The following is a 21,402-nucleotide window of genomic DNA, read 5'->3' on the forward strand; positions in this document are numbered from 1 at the left end:
GTGGTAGCTTTTGAAAGAATAATCCTCCATCAAGATAGAATCAGCAGCAATTCTGTGAAAAATACATATAAAAGGAAGAAGCACTGCTCTTCTCAAGCTATACATGTTTGAAGGAAAAAAGCTGGAAGTTGTTAAAAACTCTTCTTGAAAAAATCCCCACTACTACTATTGCCTCTAAACCTTGCAATGCTTCTTCTAAAGCTACCAATGATTGCCAACTGTTTCATGTCAAAAAATTCAAATATTATCAGGTAGGAGGGACCAAAACCTCATATATTCTGACTCGGGTACTGCAACACAAAAGAAAAGCTATAATACTTTCAAAACATGTCACTCTTTTCCATCCTGCTAAAGATATCTTAATGGCTGTTGCTGTTCTGTCTGTTCCAGCTCTGTTCATGCTGTTGCTGCTCCAGCTCTGCGTGCTAGCCAAATATTGTAATCTAATAATACAACATTCCCTCAAACCAGACTGTGGCCTCTACACTCAATAAAACTGACAGAATTTATTGAGATTATAGTGCTCTCTTCTTGCACCCTTCCTTTCCTCACCTCTCCAAACCCTGGCACAACAAAAGGATAATGCTTCTCATTTCCTAGTGTTTCTTCATCCCTTCATCCATTTTCCCAATACGCAACTGGCAGCACACAAGGTGAGCTTTCAATTTTAGCTTCAAAATCCTCAAATACATGCTTGGAACTCAGCATTAACACTTCTGACTCTGGCTATGGCCAGGCCATGTTTTTCAAACATGACACTCATCAGACACAGGTGAAGTATCACAAGGTGAAAGATCAAGGCAAAGTTTCCTGATGCAGCATGTCCTTGACTGTTGTTATTTCAGCAGGACCAGCTCCTCCAAACTGCACCTTCCCAAGAAGCTGGCAGATGTCCCCAAGCTCCCAAGGCAATTATTAAGGGTTTTTTCCCTGAAAATACTTGGCAAATGTGAAACACAGTTTCCAACAGGATTTTGGGTAGGTGCCTATGTCTGTGGGCATTTCTCGAGCCACCAAGATTTAGTGGCAACACATTACCCAGCTAGACCATCTCCCCCGCCCATCACACATAACAATTTATCTTCCAACTGAGCTGACTTACCTAAATAATCTTTCTATAGATTTGCAGTTTACATGTGTACAGCTAGTCCATTTTCAGCTTGATGCTGCCCCTGGCCAAGCCATTTTTTTTTCACCTCAAATCTATTGTGTCACTGAGTGCACATGGTTTTCATGGTTTGATAAACCATGAAAAATGAAAGCTTTCACTTCCCCCACCCCTTTTTCTTTTTTATAATTTTTTTTTAATCCTCCAGTGGCTAATATTTAACAGAAAAATGAATGCTGCAAGGGGCTAGCAGGCTCTGAAGCCACCATTTTTGGCTCTTACTTCTGTTCCGGTTGCTGCGGTGCAGGTCTCCGGGGCTGCTGCCCAGCTGGCTGTCCTCTGAGGTGGGGCTGAAGGCCGGGTTCACCAGCCCTGGCTCATCTGTCATTAAGGCAATGGCTGCAGCTGCTGAGAGCTCAGGGCCCAGGGCAGCTACTGCTAAGCTGGAGCCATGGTCTGGAGAGCAGTCCTGGGAACGCCTCTTCCGTTCCTTGCTAAGGCCATAGTGGGATGCTCCTTTACATCTAAGGAGAAGAGAGGGAAAGAGAGACATGATAGCAAGTTGTGTTTAAATGCTGCATACTTATGGAAATTCTCTGGTTCCAAGGAATCACTTGGAGTACAGCCTGTGATGATCACAGTAACCAGTGAAATATGGATGATTAACAAGAGGGAGAAATGCCAGTGTGTGCTTCAAAGGAGGTGAGTTACCACCTTACATGGGAAGAGTACTGCTGGTCAAGGAAAAACAGAAAACCTCAACATTGTATATAGTCTTATGTGTATAAATAGTTACTGTGGATGCAAGAGGACAAGAATAGCAGGTAGCTAATTAAACCAGAGGCCACAATCTGTAATTTCCTACTTGCCTCTGATTGATGAAGGAGAGCAGGGTGAGGCTTGACAGTTTCTCTGGGTCTGCTAGTGAAATAAAAGGCACCTTACCCAGTCCTGCCTCCTGAAAAACCCTCCTGGTCACCAGCGTGCTCACATGTGGAGCACAGCACTGTGTCGGCAGAGACCAGAGCAAACAATAAAGGGAGGGCTGCAGGTGGGAGCTGAACACCTGGGGGCTGCAGGAATCCAGGCCCCACACGGTGCCTGTACAGACCATTAACTACTTGAACTGCACCTGATGAATTGTTTTCAAATTCAGCCACAGATATGAAGTTGCCAACTCTGCTATTCCAGCTCAGCTGAGACACTAAAATAGGCAGGTATTGCCTTGACAGAGGAAGAGGTGCAAGTTGGAGTAGGGGTCCCACTGACCCTGCAACCTCTCCAGAGTCAAGGAGGAAGTGCAGAGCTCCCACCCAGGGGCTGGGACCAGGTCCTCATGCCAAGGTCCTTGGGCTAGCCTGGGACTTCACCAGCTTGGGGACCTCAAGGCAGGTTCTAAACTACTTCTGGGGGAAAATCCTCTGTTTCTAGTGGAGAAATACATGTTCCCAAAAGAGCTGAAGATACAGCATTATAAGGGGCAAGTTACAAGCCTGCTTGGACATACACTTAGTTATGCTTCCAACTATCTGCTCTAGATTCATTCTAAACAGCAAAGGCAGGACCATGCATGGCATTTCTTTTTTAAGACTAATGAAAGAAAGTCACTAGAATAAAAATTAAAGGTCACTGTAGTAGTCTTCATGAGTCAGTATTCAATTAAAGCTATGAAATAACTGAAAAGACAGAGTGAACAAGGACACAGCACCTATGACTTCACCAGCACCACTTCTGCCCAGTGCCCACCCACTAAAACCACATTCAGTGCATTAAAAAAAAAACCTAAAAATCTGCCTTTTAATCATAATCTAATGGGCTTGGCCTACTTTCAATTACCATTATGCATTTCTTCACGGCAAAGGCTAACTGATGACTTTCATGAAAGTGCCCTGTAGGACAAACTCACAGAAATAGCTGCAGAAACCCTTAGGGATAGAAAGCTCTTAGTAATATATGGCATGAGCAAAAGGCAATGCATAAAACATACAGTACACAACACTAGTGGGTTAAGTGTTACGAAAAGAAGTAGTATACTGAACAGAAGACTTGGAAGAGAAATTATTATGGAAGCAGTTCCTGGGAGAGAAAGATGATATGAGGAGATGTCATAGAGCTCTCTGTATCAGCTTCAGAGTAGCAGTTTAATTTCTATCATGGTACTGATTTAGATGAGACAATTGAATTAGAACCTTTTTTTGTCATTAGATTATGGTTTACCATCATTTACTTCACGCTGCTTCTGACAACTTTTATTTTAAAGAGGGGAAAAATACCCAAACCAAACTCTGTCATATTGATGCAACTGTGTCAGGGTTATGTATACGCTTTAGGGTTTGGATAGGAATGGCTGTAATGGAAGTTATTTCTGAAACTTTACACGAGCAAAATGAGGCATCTCAGAAGAAAATACTCTAATGGAAGAGAAGATTAGTGAACTATTTCAAAAGATCAATGAACAGCTTTTTCAGGCACCCATTCCTAGGCAAGACTGCAACAGTAGACATGTAAAGAAAGGAAGAGCTCTCCTGCCTACATTGCAGCAGATATTTTTTCTGTTTCTTTCCAGATTTTCTCACTCCCCTAGAACCCTAAACCATGGCAGGATGTTCTCCTTTAGATTTCATGAGAAGCAGAAGCACAAAGGCCTTTCTCTCTTGCTACTCACCTAAACATCTTCATGACAGTGTTTTGGGAACCCATCCTTGACATCTCCCTCTTGCAATAAAGTCACATTTGCTAATCCAGCCTATGAATGCTTGACAAAATAGTTTAAAAATAGTCTAAAAACTCAAGACAAAGAAGTGGCTTTGGGGAAGAGCTGTTTGCTGTTCTCAAAAGACAGTCCAACAGCTTTACAACAATCTCGCAAAGATTCAGAATATGATAAGAGATATTCCTACTCCTCATTTTATTTCATTTGCCTGTGGTTTTCCCATGTCAGTGAAGTTTCAGTGGCTGATACTAGAACACCAGCCTTGTGAATGGGTTCTCAAATGCAGATTTTTTTTTTAATTTGGAAAGCTCTGTGAAGATCAATATGAAGATCAGAAGTGGCTCAGCCCAAAGATTCCTAGCTATTTGGATTCAAGCACTGCCTGGTGCCCATCTGCAGTTCACTGCTACAGCCTTCCCTTTCTGTGGAAATCTTCACTTGCTGCTGCTGGCTGCACTGCAGACACACAGTCAACAGCTTCACTCCAATAGCAATGAACAGAAGACAGCTACTTTGAATGTAGAGAGGACTGGCACAGTTTAAGATGTGGCTTATTGGAGAAGACAAGTTGTCATGATATAAAGCACAAAGCATATCTTTCTAGCGCTGCCAGAAATAGTTAAAGAAGAACCAGAGCTCTTCAAGTATGATCACTGCAGCTATTTCTTAAATAATTGTGGCAGGCATAAATGAACACAAATCAAGACCTCTTTCTTCAGATTAACACAGTGTCCTTGAAGAAGGAAAAAAAAAGTCCCAAGACCTCAAACTGGTAATAAAATTTGCAACAGTATCTCTTCACTTTCATTGTTTTGCTTGTGCTGACACTGCTGTGATAACAGAAAACAGAAGAGATGACTGTCTAAGTGGAATCATATTTATAGTGTTTAAGCTACATTTTTCCATATGGTTGGATTTGGCTCCTAGAAAAGAGAGAAACATAAAACAGCTACATGCCAGCAGTAATTAGCTCTCTCATTGTGAGTATTAATCACAAGGTCTGATTTGCAGCTGGAAGAGTGGGATACCTGATTAACATAGGCAGTCAGAAAGTGAACTCAACACTGTCTGGAGGCCAAGGTGAACTACAGATTTATGTTCCTTCTCAGTTGTGCCGGACAGTGAGTACATCCATGCAGGTGTATGATACTGAAACAATTTGAAGGCCAAACCCCAGAGAGATAAACATACATAAATAATATGTGTTGTACAGTTTGTGCCATTAAGTAGTGTCACTAGGTGCATACAGGAAACTGAGAAAATAGTATCTTCTGTTTGCACAGCCACTTTCATAAAGCAGATATCTACTGTTTGATATTCTGGTATGAGCTAACCACTGGGCAGTATGAGAGCAGTGGTGGCTGCTAAAATTTCACCCAGGGCTGCAATTCTGGCTGGTATCAACACTGGCAGCCACAGGGCAATCTTTGCCCTGCACCCTGTTCCACACTTGAGGGACTCTCTGCACTCCAGGCTTCAGGACCAGCACATCCCAAGAGCTGGAGCAAGGAGATCCAAAACCCTGTGGCAGCCTTAACTTGGTCCTACCATTCATAAAAATAGCCTTCAGTTAAACTCAAGGCCAACAGAAACATATCCACATCATTTGAAATTCAAATTAAAACAGTGGTTCGAAAAGAGACAGTTCTCCTTGAAGCATCCCTGACTTGCCCAGCAAAGGAGGAATTGAAAGTAAGATTGACCTCAAGGATTTCAAATATCCAGGATGACATAGGGAAAAAAATGTAAAACCAAAACATAAGCAAGGACAACTGCATGGATTTTTTCACCTCTCTTCTAGAGATCTAAATAAAACAATTTCACAGGTAAAAAAAAATATATATATGTTTGCCCATGGCAGGGGCACTGGATCTAAATGATCTCTACGGTTCTTCCAATACAAACCATGCTATGATCCTATCATCTATAATGCATGTGTTCTTAAAAATGCCCTGCCTTCTGTGTCACTTCACAATCTCTGCCTGAGCATGAAACAGGGGAACAGAGAGAATCTGAAGAGTCACAGTGGTTGTGACCCAGGCCCGATGCAAATAAACAGAGCAGGACCCCTCCCCTGCCCAGCTCCGGTAGTGTTTTCTCAACCTCACTTCCAGCACCCCTCATATTTTGCACTGTTTTGCTTTAGTGCAGAAGCAGCAGACACATTGTTGGAATGCAACTAAGAATAATATATAATATTTGTATATAATACAAAACACTTAAGATTGCACATCAGAAGAAAATACTGCATATTGGGCTGTCATTGCTTTCCATAGCTAAACCCTGATCAGGGTAGACAAGTATGTTTCAGCTATGGTCTCACTGCAAGAAGCCTCATCCCTGTATAATTTGGTCTTGACACAAGCTGGGGTCCAAAGTATCAACAGTGTGTGCTATACTTCTGTTACACAAACTCCCTGAATGCTCTAGTACCCATAAACTAATCCAGTGGAAAGGATGATGGAGAAACCAAAGCTGATCAACCAGAAGAATCCTGGATAACCTGTTGCTGATAACCTTGCTTGTGAGACACTGGTGAGAGGTTCCTGCTGTGCCTGGGAAGAAAGGAGGCATGGGGTTTAATTGGAGGGGTTGACTCACAAGAAGGTGTTGACAATTCCTGCCCCACAGGAACCATTCACACCATGTGTGCTTTAGCAGTGATAGTAGTCCAAACATAACCCAAACACCAACCACATGGATTTCACTTAAACTCTGAAGTTTTCTGAAACTCCATCACAAGGGAGTGAAGTGACTTGATAAATTCTCAGGGTTAACACCAACTATTCTGATCTCACTTTTGCCAGGAAATACACCAAGAAAATGGAGTCAAATACAAAAAAGAAGCAAGGCACCTGAGTTCCCATTATATCCCATGTTACAGATATAAGCTAAAATGCAGCAAATACATGGTCTCCCATCCAGTTCAACCATACTGGTACTTAAGAAGAAAGAGACACCAGTATCTTTGGCAGTGAAGGTGATCACTACCTTACTGCTCTTTGAACCTGTTGACATTGTAACATCCTTGCTCAGAAGATGAGCTTCTGTGACTCCTGGTCCTATGTACAAAATTTCTCCTTTTTTTTTTTTTTCTTTTTTTTTTTTTTTTCTTTTTCTGCTGTGTAGGGAAATTAATTCTGGAACAGAGCACTTCACAGAAATTATTTTTCCTTAGTAATTCTAAGTTCCCGCAAGGATTAACTTGCACTCATCCAATACTCATAATTTTGCAAATGTTTCACATGGAAAAAAGCTTCTTAAGTATATGATTTTTTTTTAATGCATGTGTCTTTTCTGCTTTTTATAAAGAACTGTCTCATGTCAAAAACAATCCTCAGCTACTGTAATCATCAACTATGACTAGAAGGTCCTGCCTACATTAAACCTTACTCAATATTGATAAAGAACGGAATGAGCCATATAAAAAGAAAAGCTTAGACTTCTGGATTACAGTTTCCCCTGAACATTTGCTGAAAGACAGGCTGCAAAACCCATATCTAAGCATGCAACTAGAAATAGGCTGATCTGCACCTGCACTTGAAATCCATAATGCCAGCAATACTTCCAGGTGCTTGCCACTGCTGTTCTGTGCACTCTGTACCCTGGCATTGATGCACTTGGGTATTCTCTCCTTGATGATCCCTCAGTGTCAGAGATTTGCCATCTTGTTTGGAGGAAAAAAAATGCATATTTTTCACTTAAGTGGGAAATTGTCCCAGTTACTACTGCTCTTTCTCTTCAATAACCCTGTAAATAAAATCATTTTAGAGACAACTTCCTGACACCTGGGGCATCAGGGATGGCTGGGAGGGCAGCATGGGCCTGTGGCATGATCCCTGCTGCCTCTTGAGGGCTGAGGATCAGCAATTCTTCCTACAGTTCCAAAAACACTGCTCTTATCGGTGTCAGCACAGAAACAGCTATGATAGAAACTAAGATGAGGCAAATGGCTTCTCTGTCTAGCTGTCAGAGAGATTTTCTCATGTTATTTGCTCTCTATTGTCAGCCAGAGGCCTTTGCCATAGTAAAAGCACGTAACAGATTTAGTGGTTCTGTATTTCTGCACTACTAGTCTCTAAATATTTATAGAAGTCCTCATAATATTTATTATATTAAGCTAAAGTTATTTAGCTTAAATACTTTCCCACCAGATAGGAAAACCTCTCACATATTTATCTGTTTCAGTTTAATTTCTGCATATTCCCATTATGGTTTCCTAAGGGTTTTTTCCACAGTTTTGTGTTAATGAAGACATCACAACTCAATAAATTCTGGAAAACTACCTTACTAGCAAAGCCTAAATTTGTGCTTTGTCCTATCTGTAAAGATCTGACCCCAGGGAAGGGCTGTCATTTCCACAATGCTTTTGCACTAAGGTGCTGTCAAACACAATATATTTGTGCATTATATAAAGAACGTGCGCAGGAGTATCTGTATATTTATATTTCCACATCAGCTACTCTTTATGAATTTGGGTCCACCAGTAGAAAAAGGAATTGTAGTTCTCATAGGTTAAAAAGGTAAGATTTTCCAAGCATATCAGGAAAAATATATTGAGCATTCTTGATAATTACAATTTAGTCTTCAGCTATAGTGACATACTCCCATTTCTGGGATTTGTCTGCTGAGAAGGAGGAGCAAGCATGGCTCATCATCATGTTTGAGGCCCTTAAATGTATTTTACATTGATGAAGAGCAGAATTGCAGTTCAGAGTTCAGACCTCACAGTTCCCAAAACTACCAATGGACAAAGACTTGGTGTCAAGACACAAACTGAACAAGCATTCAATGAACACCAAATATCTATTTAATATTTGACTGCTCATACTGAAAAAAGGGGGTATCTCCATATTTCCTATTAGTTTTCAGGAGAGTTGAAAGAACTTGGAACATATTTTTAATCTTAAATATAATGTAGAGCTTAAATTTCATGTGCATGCTAGCAAAGTATCATCTAACATGAGGTCATGTTTAGGATTTTTTCCCTCCCTTCTCTTTAAAACTCAGAAAGTTGTGATTCAACCACCATCTTGAGCTTCTATTATGAAATCTTTTAAAAGGCCCATTAGCATCTATCATGGGAACAGGAATTGGAAGAAATTGGGAAACTACATTAGTTGCCTGCTGTGGGAATCCAGGGCTTCCCTCTGGCTGCCCTGGCAGGTCTGGGACCCTGGCAGGGGTCAGGAACCCCCCTGGACAGAGCCCCGAGAGACACTGTCTGTGATATCTGTCCATGGAGAGGAGTTTTCAATCTTACAGGATGAATTACAAGCTTTGAGTGTTTGATAAGAGTAATAATTAAGTGTGACATGGGTGCAAAAGTAAAATTTTAGGTTTCTAGATTAGGGGTTCAGAGGGGACAAGATGGAGGAAATTGGGTGTGTCTTGTCCTTTTCCTCCTTCTTCATGCCCTCCATGTTTCACTGTGGTGTTGCCATTTTTCTATTGGTTTAGGCTGGGGACACGCTGTTCAACGTAGATGATAGATATTGGCACATTATTCTAAATATAGCACACGTAGTTTCTGGTATATAATGTTTGTACCATCCCACTGAGGGCAGAGCCCCACACGCTGCCCTGCAGGACAGACCTGCGGCAGGGCAGCAGAACATGTTAGAGATAAGCAAGAATAAACAACCTTAAAAACAGCACAGATGAATTATGGCTTCTTCTTTGGCAATGGGGCAGAAAGACAGAGACTTTCTACAATCTCGGAATCACCAATACCCACAGATTCCGACAGCCTGCAATTGCAGACAAAAATAATGTCTGGGATTATTGCGCAATGATCCCAGTTATTGCTGGGACTAAGTACAAATTGTTGGTCCAGATCATGTTCTCTTTCTCTCCTGACACTTCTTTCAGGCCCTTATTGTGTCACAGATGATTTTGAAACCACAACTGTACTGATTTTTCTCCAAGGTGGGATTATAATTTCAATTTCTAGTTTTAAAGCAATACAACAAATTTCAACTGTTTTACATACAGGAGAATGGAGTTGTAAATTGCTAGAGAGAACTGAGATGGGCAAGTTGGCACCCAGGCTTTTAAACCTTTTTTCACAGGTTAGCACATCTTGTTTTTACTTAACATAACTACTTGTTCAAGTCACAAGTGCTCTGAGAATGCACAAAGACATCAGCAGACTGTTGCCACTGCTCACATAAGGCATAGCCTTGAGTTGCTTCTAGAGCCTCTACCTTTTCCAACGCCTCTAATGCTTGTAGAGCACAAGTAGACCTGGAGCTACAAAACTGAGGAGTTAAGCAGGGTGGAAGACTGCAGTCAGCCTCTTATTCTTTATTTACTCCTAGATTACAGACAAACTAATTTGCCTACGTTACCCTAAACAAACATTTGTCATCACAGAGAAGATACTGTCCAGACATACAGTACGAGAGTGATCTTGTGTGATACAAAACAACAGCAATATCTATTTATACTGAACTTAATTAAAGACTGAAGCTTCCAAAGAGTGATCTACATATCTCATGCAATCTACTCACACCAGCTGACACAAGCAAGAAAAACAGAGGTAGCACACAATCTCTAATTCCTGGTAGGTGCTCAGGTATTGACACAGCAAGGGATCTGTGAGTGCTTGGTTAGGAGATTCAGAGCAAAATAAAAGTGAAAAACAAGACACGTGGGACTACCAGTTTTGAGCTGGTGAGAGCCAGTAAACCTTGCTCTTGGCTTGTAATACTTATTAGCATTCAACAAATAATACATTATTTAAACCCACTAATCCTGTCCAAGTGCTGTATTAAGGTACTGAAGTACTAAAAACTCTTTTTGACTTCAGAAGAAGTGGAACTTGATGAAAACTTTACCAAGAGTTTTTATCACCTTTCAGTATTGTATCATTGCCTAGAAAACATACTTAAAAGATTCAGCTATTATTACCTCAAGAATAGTCAAGCTTGCACATTTTTCCAAAAGAAAATGAGAAAACACAAAGTAAAAAGAGAGTTTTCTTCATGGAAAATGTAGGTATTTAGCAATATTTGTATATTTGTCTATCTACAGAAGTCATGCATGAGGGAGTGATCACAAGTAATATGTATCAGTTGAGTATTTAGAAAGCAACATAAGACCTGCCATGAGCAGCTCTGAGCTTCATATTTGCTTTTCAAGTCCATCCAAGACCACTCAAAGAGCTAGCACTCAGCCAGCAATCTTGACCACTGATTTGCTTCATACTAATAAAATAATGATAATGCACCTTTTTACACTAGGAATTGAGATAGTATATAATAAAGCTGCAGCAGGATCACTAAAAATATTCCTAATCTAGAACATTAAGTAAAAAATGAGCCTAAGGAAAATCACAACATATATACACAAAGGCTCAGAAATTCCTGCTAAAATCAGATTATCTGTGACAAAAATAACAAGTGAAAAGACAGAGGAATCCTTGAGGCATTGCAATGCTCTTTCTCATATCCAATACACTCATCCAATACTCATAATCCAATACTCTCAATCCAGTAAACTACATTTTTCAAATTATGTAAGTACACATATAATTAGTATTAAGAATAAGCATTCAATGCGTTGATTCATAAACTCTTCACATTTATTGTTCATATGTTTTTCATGTTTATTGTTCGGTCTTTTGATCACCGGATTATTTTCAACAGGTATAACTAGTCTCCTGGAACTTAATATCTCAGCATTGTCTTCCCCTCCTACTATCCCCACCTAGGCTATAAAAACTGTATGATGCAGTGAGCAAAATATGTTTGCAATGGGACAAGTGGGGTTGGCTTTTCACAAAGTTGACAAGATCAGCTTAACCTGAATTCTTGCAGCTACAGACAGAAAAGCCTGACAGACAGAAACTTTGTATTTACACATACTTAGCATGCATTTATTTTTAAAATAAAACTAATTACAATATCTGCTGTGTCACAGACTCAGCAAGCCCCCACCACTGAGAGCAGGTGTGAGGCTTATGTTGGCAAAGAGAAGTAACACATGCCCATAAGCCTCTAGATATAATAAAAAGAGAACACTGTGTTCAGTTTCAGGATGTTTTCAACTCAAGCCTTGGGTTTACTACTATGTTCTCCACTGGAATTTGAAATTATAGGAAATAATGGAGCTACATCCAGAAAATAACAAATGCTGTCTTCATACAATCTTATTCACAAAACATGCTGTGGACAGCCATCCACAAGTCTAGCTCTGGTGGCATTTGTCTCTGACCACTGTGACCCAAAAGTCACATAAGATCCCTTCTAGGTCAGCATGGATATCTAAATTATGCTCCTAACACATCTTGGTACATATCACTCTCTAAACGCATTTTTGCTTCCTCATAGGGAAGGCCACAACAAAAGAGGTCTCAGCACACCTCAGCAGTTGAGAAACCACAGAGATCCCTGTCAGATGCCTGTCTGAGTCTTAAGCAAACATCTCTCTGCCAGTACAGCTAAGTAGCTTCTTGAAATGTCACAAATGTTTCCCATATTCTTATAAAATCTGATGTCTAATATGCAACAAGGATCCCAAATCAGCTCTATAACTAAACTGCACTGCAGTCTTCTCTTTTGCATATATGATTAGAAGAAAGTGGATCAGAGGGACATCACAAGCCAGTTTTCAGAACAAATCCCCCCAGACCCATCTGGCATGCAAAAATCTTCACTGCTTGTATTTTATGGGTTCCACTTGAATATGAGATATTTCAGCAAGATATTTCACCCAACCATCAAAATAAACACACATTGTAAAAACATTTAAGGGCTTCAGAAAATCCAAATCCAGCCACAGCACAAGTATGACTGGAATGTTGTTTATAGTGTCCTGAAATCTCACATAGTAGAAAATACTCACTTATGCTGTAAAAATTGTAAATTTTTTTTTTTTTTGGAACACACTTTTATAACAGAACTATCAGAAATACTTTTAACCTGAATTCCTTTACCCAAGTCTGAAAAAAGCCCAATCCACTCACCCTTCTCCCCAGATAGGCACCTACAGGCAGTGCTGTGTTCAATATCATGGAAAGCACCCAAGAAAGCAGTGGCGTGGCTTCCCTCCTGTTGTATGCAGACCACTTCAGTTCTCACTTGGCAGGGGAGGCTGAAGGAGCTCACACCCTCCCACCTCAGTTTTCAGGAGTGCTTTAACCACTAAAGCTCAGGTTGGGATAAGGCTGATTTCTGCTCCTCCCGCTGAAGCTTATTCTGAGAGGCAAATTAAGCAAGAGGGAGACCAATGCTGCATCCAAATTAAACCCTGGCACATAGGGAGGGAGAAACTGAGTCCTTCCTCAGAGCCTCCTGTGGCTTTTCAGTTGAATTTGAGAGAGGAAAGGCACTCCCCTTGTAGTCCAGCCAGTATCTTGGGGAAAGTCTGGCAATGCCATCAAGACACACAAGCCTGTCTTCAGTCTGAAGCTGAAGAATTGGCCTTAGAGGCTTCAGATACAGGCTGAGAACCTCTCTGGAAAACTGTGTATTGTTTTCTCAGATCACCAGGATATAACTGGTGGATCAAGGAATAAAACACAAAAAAATAGAGTGCAAACAATAATTCACCTTAAACACAAGAGATGCCTTCAGAAGTGGGTACCATATTACCAATAACACAAAATGCATATCTCTGACAAATAAAAAGTACCACAAAATCATAGATGAGCCTAGGCTGGAAGAGACCCCAACAGATCATGTTGTCCAACCTTTCATAGGAGAGGAAGCCTAGATGAGATTATCTAGCATCTTCTCCAAAACTTTGAGTGATAAAACTTTTATCTGAGGTGATTAACCTTAAGCATCTTGAAAACCTTAAGTGATGGGAAATCTACTATATCCCTGGAGATGTTGTTCCAGTGAACAATTGTACTCACTGTGAAAAAAATTGGAGTAAACAAGTTTTGCTCTGTTCCTTCCTTTAAACCAATTTTTCTCAGGCTGTTCATATTCCTTAGTTTCCAGATGTTTTGTTTCTTTAGGTTTTCTTAGTCACTTTTAATTGCTCAGATTTCAGGCTATTTTTGCATTGTATAAATAAGAGAAGATCATAAAATGGTTTAGGTTGGAATGAACCTAAAAGACCATCTAGTCCCAACCCCAACCTCCATGAACAAGGACACCTTTCAGCAGACCAGGCTGTTCAAGGTCTTATCCAGCCTGTCCTTGAACACTGCTGGCATCCACAAATTCTCTGGGCAAGCTGTTCCAGTGTATTACCATCCTCAAAGTAAAGAATTTCTTCCTTATACCTAACCTAAGTTTTCCTTCTTTCAATTTGTTCCGATTGCTCCTTGTCCTATCACAAGAGTCACTGGCAGAGTCCCCCTCTGGCTTCCCTGTAGGCCCCATTCAGATACTGGGTGTTTTTCTCTCTGCTTTTTTTTTTTTTTTTTTTTTCTTTAATTATTCAATTGTTTAAAAAGCCTTTTCAGGATAAAAGGCAGTCATTTCATCCTGTCCTGTTACAAAACACATTAACTTTTGTATTCATCCAACTAAAGTACTGGAAACAGAATAAAAAAATACATCTTCAGGAAACTGCAGTTTCTTTTCCCTTTTATAACACTGCAGCCTTGGAAATTTCAATATTCAAGTTCTAATGACTAGACTTGCTTTCAATTTTAAAATATAAACATCATGTGTACAGCTGGGCACCTAGAACAAGGTGGGAAAACCTGAGCAGCAGGTTTGGAGTACTGAACCTTGAGCATGGGCTCAAAATTATATTTCCCTAGATAATACAGGACAGTGGCCTTGCTCTTGCTGTCCTAGAAGGAACATCCTGCCTGACCTTGCTGCTCCCACAAAATGGGTTGAGGCTGCTGTGTGACAGCCTGTCCTGAAATGAATTCAAACTGTGAATTCTGTGTGACAGTTTGTGGCATCTGGGTGACTCAGACAGCCTCTGTGCCTGAGGCTGTTCCAGCCCAGGCTGTGATTTTGTTAATGTCACAATTTAAGTAGACTTGGGTCCTGTTAGCAGTAATGATGGACTCCCTGGAGGAAAACGAAGGTGGCATTGGAAATGATGTAATTTCATTATCAGCTCTGAGATGGGGATAATTACATCTGTCTTCTTCAGACTGAGACGACCCTGGTCCTTCAGAAGGCAGCTGGCAATCTAACTTCCAGCAGCATGCTTGTGCCATGCCTCATCATCTGCTAATATTCACATCAAAGGCATCACCCAAGGTGACCCAAAACATCATCAAAAGACAGGATCTCCAGCTGGACATGCATACTAGTGTCCAGCAGACAGCACCATGCTGGGGGCATTGGACATGTTTGCAGCCCTGACTGGGACATACATAAAACAAATCCCACTTACTTCATGTAAATATAAACACAGCAGCTGTTAATGCAGATGGCTTAACAAGCCATATAATAAAGAATAGTCTAACAGATAAAATGAGTAATTTCCCACTGGTTACAAAATATCCACCTCAGCCTGACATGGACACTGAGGATTTAAAAAAAAACGGGTAAGCAGACTAAACAAAATTTGTAGTGCATTTAAATATTTATATTAGAAATTGAGACATGGGTTTCTGTAGTAATTTTTCACAATGTCTTAGACCAGTGGTTGGCAGTTTACCTATCTTCAACTTCTGAGGAACTTCCTTAACTGCCCTGAAGCAAGTTTGCTTCCTGAAGGGCAAAGCCAGATACTCAGCACTGTGTGTTTATAAGAGTGCAATGCAGAGAGAAAAGAAGGAAGAAGAAAGGCAAATCAATACCTAACAATTAGCAATTGTAAACAGAACAGCCACATGGCAAATTATTTTACTTTTCTTTGAAAGCTAATTGAAGATGCTACAGCACCATGTTGCAGGGTTTTCTGAGTACTTAAGATACTGGCATTAAGACGACCTTCCAAAATGGAGCACAAAGTATTCTGCAAAGGTTAACCACATTCAGTTTACAGAGGTGGTGCTGCTTCCTAGGGGCTGTCTGCAACAGGGAAGTACCTGATTACTGTGGTGCTTGAGGAATGACACCTCAGGCACACTATGTAATACGTGTAGACACACATATCTGAGAATAGATTCCCTGCAGACATACCCATTCCAGAGTAAGAGTATTCACCAGAGAAGCTATCCTAGAACAAGAACAGTATTGTCACTTCACACCCAACTTTTTTATGGATTAGCTTCCTTGTGTGTTCAAATCACCTTTTTAGGGTAATTCCTACCCTTTCTTTGCCACCCTTTCTTCTGGACACTAAATGCCTAATTGGTCAAGCCTGGGTCTCTCTGAGAGACACATCTAAGTTGCTACGTTTGCTTTGTTTAATTTGTAATAAAAAGTATTTTTTACTGACTATGGTTTGTTGTTTTTTTTTTTTAATGTCTCCCACAACATAGGATTTGGCTCTTTAAACTACTTTAGCACAAAGCAGTAAGAGTTAAAGTATTGCCACGAAGTCCTAACTGTACGAACAGCACTTTATTCCCTCAGCATCTCTATCAAAAAGGAGAGAGGGGAATGAAAGTAACACTCATTTGCCTTCTAAAAGCAAAAAAGAGCTCAGGACTTCAGTAACATGTGCTACTAAATATGTCACTGCATCCACATGTTGCTAAAGATGCAGAATCGTGAGTCACTTGAACTTCTGTGCTCAGCCCTGGACCTGACAACTCACCAATGGCTTCAAAGGGTGAGGACCATTTCACTGCAATGTGATTGTTTTAGAAGACCTGGAAAAAACACTCTTTGCAAAGCAGCCAGAAGGGAGGGGAGGATTACATCAGCAATTGCTTCCCTAGCACAGGGGACCGTAAGCAGCACAGCTGTTCTTTGTGGAAATGTCAGAGAGGGGGAAAAAGGGTGCCAAGAGAGCTGTTATTGTCAGAAAGCACAATAGGTGGTTCCAGAATGATGCCTCACATGGTTTCAAACTTTTCTTGAAAATTTTATTCAGGAAGTCCAGGCCCAACTAACTTTCCAAATGGCAAACACTACTTGAAAAACAGACATGTAAATTATGAAATTACCTAGCATCCAGTTTCTCTGTTTCTCTCTAACAGAGCACAGCTGTGTCTCAGTGTAGATGCAGCAGCTTATGAACCCTCTCCTGCTCAGTCACAGCCACATCTACAGAATGCCCTAGGAGGATTTCAGGTAATACCCATGACTCTACTTCTCTTCTTGTGTCTGCCTTCTTGGGCCAGTTGTCCCAGAGAAAACAGCAAAATTCTGTTTTCCCTGGGTTATGCAGGAAGTCACATACCTTCAGAGGCAAAACACTATCTCAAGGCTGTTTTGAAATACTGCCAGTGTATGCCCATGCAGCAAGCCAAAGCAGGTCTCAGATGGACATGTGCTATCTCCTGTCCTCCTTTGTGTCCACAGCCTCCTCAGGAAGCAGGACTGACAGAAGAAGATGTGTCACATGGTACCACACTGAGACACCTCCAGATGAGGAAAAAAATCACACAGAAGATTTTGAATGAAGAAACTGTAAACCCAAACTTTCCCTTCAGTCAATAGAAAAATAACATCAAACCTGAACTCCCTTATGCCTGGCACACTGAGGTGAAATAGATATGTCAAACTGATTCCTACATAATCCCCATCACTATGGTCAATGAGAGGTGGTGAGAGTGGACCAGGATTAATCCTCAGTCGATAGCTATGCCACACAGCTTCCTCAGCAATTTGTAAGATAGGCAGCAAGTCTGTTCACTCCTAAACATCTAGAAGCCTTCTGTGGTGGCATGCATGGGCCTTACAGACTTCAGAGCTGGAGACAAACTGGGATCTTTCTATACCCTGGCCCTTCAGCAGCAGATGTGACTATTCTGCAGTGGGTCAGTTTAATCCTGAGTCCTGCTACTCTCCTGAAAACATGCTTCTCCAAAGGGATTTCTGGTCAGCGTTAAAGTCATGGAATTTGTGTTTGCCAATGCAGGGAGATAAATTTCACCAAAAAAAAAAAAAAAAAAAAAAAAAAAAAAAAGCGTGAGAAAAGTCACTGTTTTATAAGATCTGTCGTCATACAACTACCATTGTCACAAGAAGCGAAGTCTGAGGTTTTACAAATCTCCCACACAGGGGTTGTGTTTTTTGAGGGAGGGAGAGGTTGTCACAACGATTGCAGAAGATGGAGTCCATGACATTTTATTCATATTGTTTCAACTCATTCACCCACATGCTCTCAAGGGATGTTCTGTTTTTTAAAATTGATGTTTCTAAAAACCACATGGTGTAAATTAGTGTGGTTAGAGGTCTCTTTCTCAAAAATATTATTTTGAATCTCTACTATTCTATCTCTCTGCTCTATAGGTGTGAAAAGCAGAAGTTTTCCCATGAATGCAAAACCTCATTTTCTTCCAAATTAATTCAAATTAAATTCAAGAGAGCATTTGTTGAAGTCAGTGGAGTAATACCTGTATAGGACTAAGTGAGGCAAAAATCAAGCACTTAAGATATGGCTGTTTTCATAACTTCTTCCTCTGTTCGGGTACTGGAATAGCACATAGAACAACTAGAGCAAGGCTCTGGAACTAAACAAACCATCTAAGCAAGAGGAATTGAATTATACTGGGAGAGAACTTATTACCATTATTTTTTTTTTTTGCTTGTTTTATTCTCACCATTTGTAGGGGGTTTTGTAGGACAATTTGCAACTCTTTTAAGAATTTCAGTCCAGATGGTAATTTAACTAGGCAGAGGATCAGTTGATAAAACTCTGATTAGATGTCAGCTCTTCAACGGAGCTATTTCCATGGCCTGCCTTAATCTATGTTTAGTTGAACAGACAAATGTTTAGAATTCACCAAGACTGCTGAAGTGAAAGTAGTATGAAGGGAGTCTTAGCAAATCTGGTCAACCCATAAATATTTCCTTGCTTTTAGCCTTCAGCTCCACATGTTTTGCTGAAGTTAAGTTCTACAGCTCAAATTGACAATATATTACTCATACATTAATCCATAAATTTAAAGTAAGAAACATAATAGCTCAGAGTTCTGCAGTGCTGCAACAGTGCAAGGTAATAGAGGGAACACGTCTTGGTGTCTTCAGCACCACTGGAGTCAACCACAAGGGTCTTTGACAGATCAAGTCAGCCACTTTCTTTTTTTCTTCCTCTCCTTTAACAAGACAAGATATTCAAGTGAATTGCCCTTTCACTGACTCTTTCACTATTACACAGATGAGAGAAGGATGCAGACAGGGTCTTGCCACCACTACAACAATGAGGACATGGCTTGTGCAGCCCCAGCAGAAGTGTCCATCAATTGATTGATTGAACCTACCAACTTCAAGAGGTTTTGAAATGACAGTGATCTCTATTCACAGTTCAACCCAAGAGCACCCAAGAATAGTTCTCCTTTACCAGACAGCAGAAACATGTTGCTGTCATGCTGTTCAGTGTTCAAAGTCACACTTCCCTGATAACCTTGATCCTTTGGTATAGCTGGATCTAGTGGGGCAGAAGTGTTGGAGAGGCAAGAGGCAAGAGAAGAGGTGTAAACAAAATAGGAATTTAGAGGAAGCAAGAGAAAGACAAAGATTTAGTGTAGCCAGGAGCAGTCAAATGGAAAACAGCTAAAGAAACCAAAACACAGCCTGGTACTGGTGATGACAGAGACTAAATGAGCTTTATAAGTCTTGTCAAGATAACCCACAGAAGAACCTATTTAAAGTTCACCCCTGCATCTTTTCTTAAAAGATAAATAGGGCAGAAGTAGCCAATTCATACTTGGCAGGTAGCATCCAGAGAGTTTATGTAGCACTGCAAAAAGATAAGCACCTATTTAAGAGTAAACTATTATTTTTACCCAACATGCAAACAAATCAAACACTTTCATCACAGGCTAAACCCTTTTTGCTGTCAGCTGTGAGTCCTCTTGGTGTTGTAAAGCACCACAGGGCAAAAATCACTATGGTATTTTTTGTGTTGGTTGTCAACCTCTGTTTGCTGGAAATTTGAAAAACAGAGGAGACATGTAGCACAGGAAGATCTGAGCAACAATTAGCAGCCCTTAACAAAAATAAAATCTGTGAAATGCATTTTGTCTCTGAGAAAGAGACTGTTAACCTCTCTGCAAATACTGAGTTAGCAAAAATATGAAGGATGCAACTTAGCATCTGCTGGCGAGGAGAGGCGAGAAGAGGAGACAAGAGGACAGAACATATTGTTGTGAGGTAAATGGAACAGGAACAAATGTTGGTTTTTTTTTTTAAATATCTGGTATGGATTACAGTTCATCAGTTCCAGAAGAAGGTTACTTGATCTTGGCCTCCCCTCACAGATTTCTTTTGTTCACTTGGGTCACTTCACTATTATTTGAACCTAGATAATAAAAAAGGCAGATCTGCAAGGCTGAATTTGTTTGCTTTCTTAGCTCAACATATTAAGTGCAAGTTTATATGTATACAATATATCTTATTAGATGCTGTGTCCTGTTTTGGTCTGTTCTCTTCTGATTTATTTTGAACTCAAAGACCATAACTGCAAGTGCCTTCAAACTTACAGATACTCAGGCTACTGGGGAAAGAGCAGAAAAAAAGTGAAATGCAGCAACCATTACTGTCCAACTTCATTACACTCATGCCTTGGAAGAATAAAAAATGTACTAGAATTTAATCTCCTCTGAGGGAAGAACCTGAAAGCAGCACGTTTGCTAGAAACTGCACACATTCAATCCACTAAAATTCATCAAGATATGCAAAATTTAAATGCCATCTAAAAATGGACACTGAGAAAATTGACAAATATGGCATCAAGGAAAGTACATTTATTTGGCCATATCTTTGGCCCATGACAGCACAGTAGAAAGCAGATGTTGAGAACAGAGCATGCTCCCAACACCGGGGGCTGTGTGGGATGCACAAGATTCTGCCAATCTAATGGCAGGGTCCATGCTGCAGCAGGGGGCCATGGGTTGCAGTAGATACCACTGGACATCCACAGCAAAACCTTCTCAGCATAGCTAAACTGATTTACTAATATTATTAGTAATAATTATTATTATTAATATTATTAGTATCAACATTTCCATCACAGCCTGCATTGGAGCAAAGTAGCAGCCACTGTCACTTCAATTCTGCGCCCCTTCAACAGATCCCAATGACAACCTCAGGCACAGCAGCACCAAGAAAAAAAAAAACCAAACAACCAAACAAACCCACCAGTATGAGCACACAGTGCCATTTTCCCCATCTTCCCACTGTAGAAACCAAACAGGTAGTAATGATTGAAGGAGAGATGTGCCAATTGTTTAAATCAGAACCAGAGGTGACCCTCCTCTGGGAGTTGACAAGGGCAAGCCACAACAAACTCCTGGGATTTCTGCTCCCACTGCAAAACCTGCCTGGCAAAGGGCTGAGTTGCAACATGTGCTTTTCATACAGAGCACTTATTTCTGACTGTAATTTAGCCTCTTGGCAGAATATGTTCATACACATCAAGAGAAACAGCCTTGCTCATCCATATCAACCTACACATTCTCATATAATAGCAGCAGCATAGTGCACCCTCTGCTTTCAGTGGTCTCCCATGGATCACAGGACAGATTTGGTTAATCATGCCCATCTCCTCTCCACAAATGCCTGCTCTGCAAGGGACGTTTTCTGACCTTTCACTTGAA

At 40.6% G+C, this 21,402-nt stretch overlaps 1 protein-coding gene across 4 annotated transcripts in view; it reads right to left on the reverse strand.

The window, feature by feature from the left end:
• LNX1 (ligand of numb-protein X 1) overlaps window positions 1-21,402 on the reverse strand; it is a 121,225-nt gene that overhangs the window by 32,643 nt on the left and 67,180 nt on the right. For all 4 annotated transcript variants that reach the window (XM_002193037.5, XM_030271079.4, XM_030271080.4 and 1 more), the window contains one exon: window positions 1,391-1,632. In XM_002193037.5, the coding sequence (XP_002193073.4) occupies window positions 1,391-1,632 (242 nt within the window). The remainder of the gene's footprint in view (window positions 1-1,390; window positions 1,633-21,402) is intronic.

The sequence above is a fragment of the Taeniopygia guttata genome, chromosome 4, assembly GCF_048771995.1.
Source record: "Taeniopygia guttata chromosome 4, bTaeGut7.mat, whole genome shotgun sequence".
NCBI classification, from domain to species: domain Eukaryota; kingdom Metazoa; phylum Chordata; class Aves; order Passeriformes; family Estrildidae; genus Taeniopygia; species Taeniopygia guttata.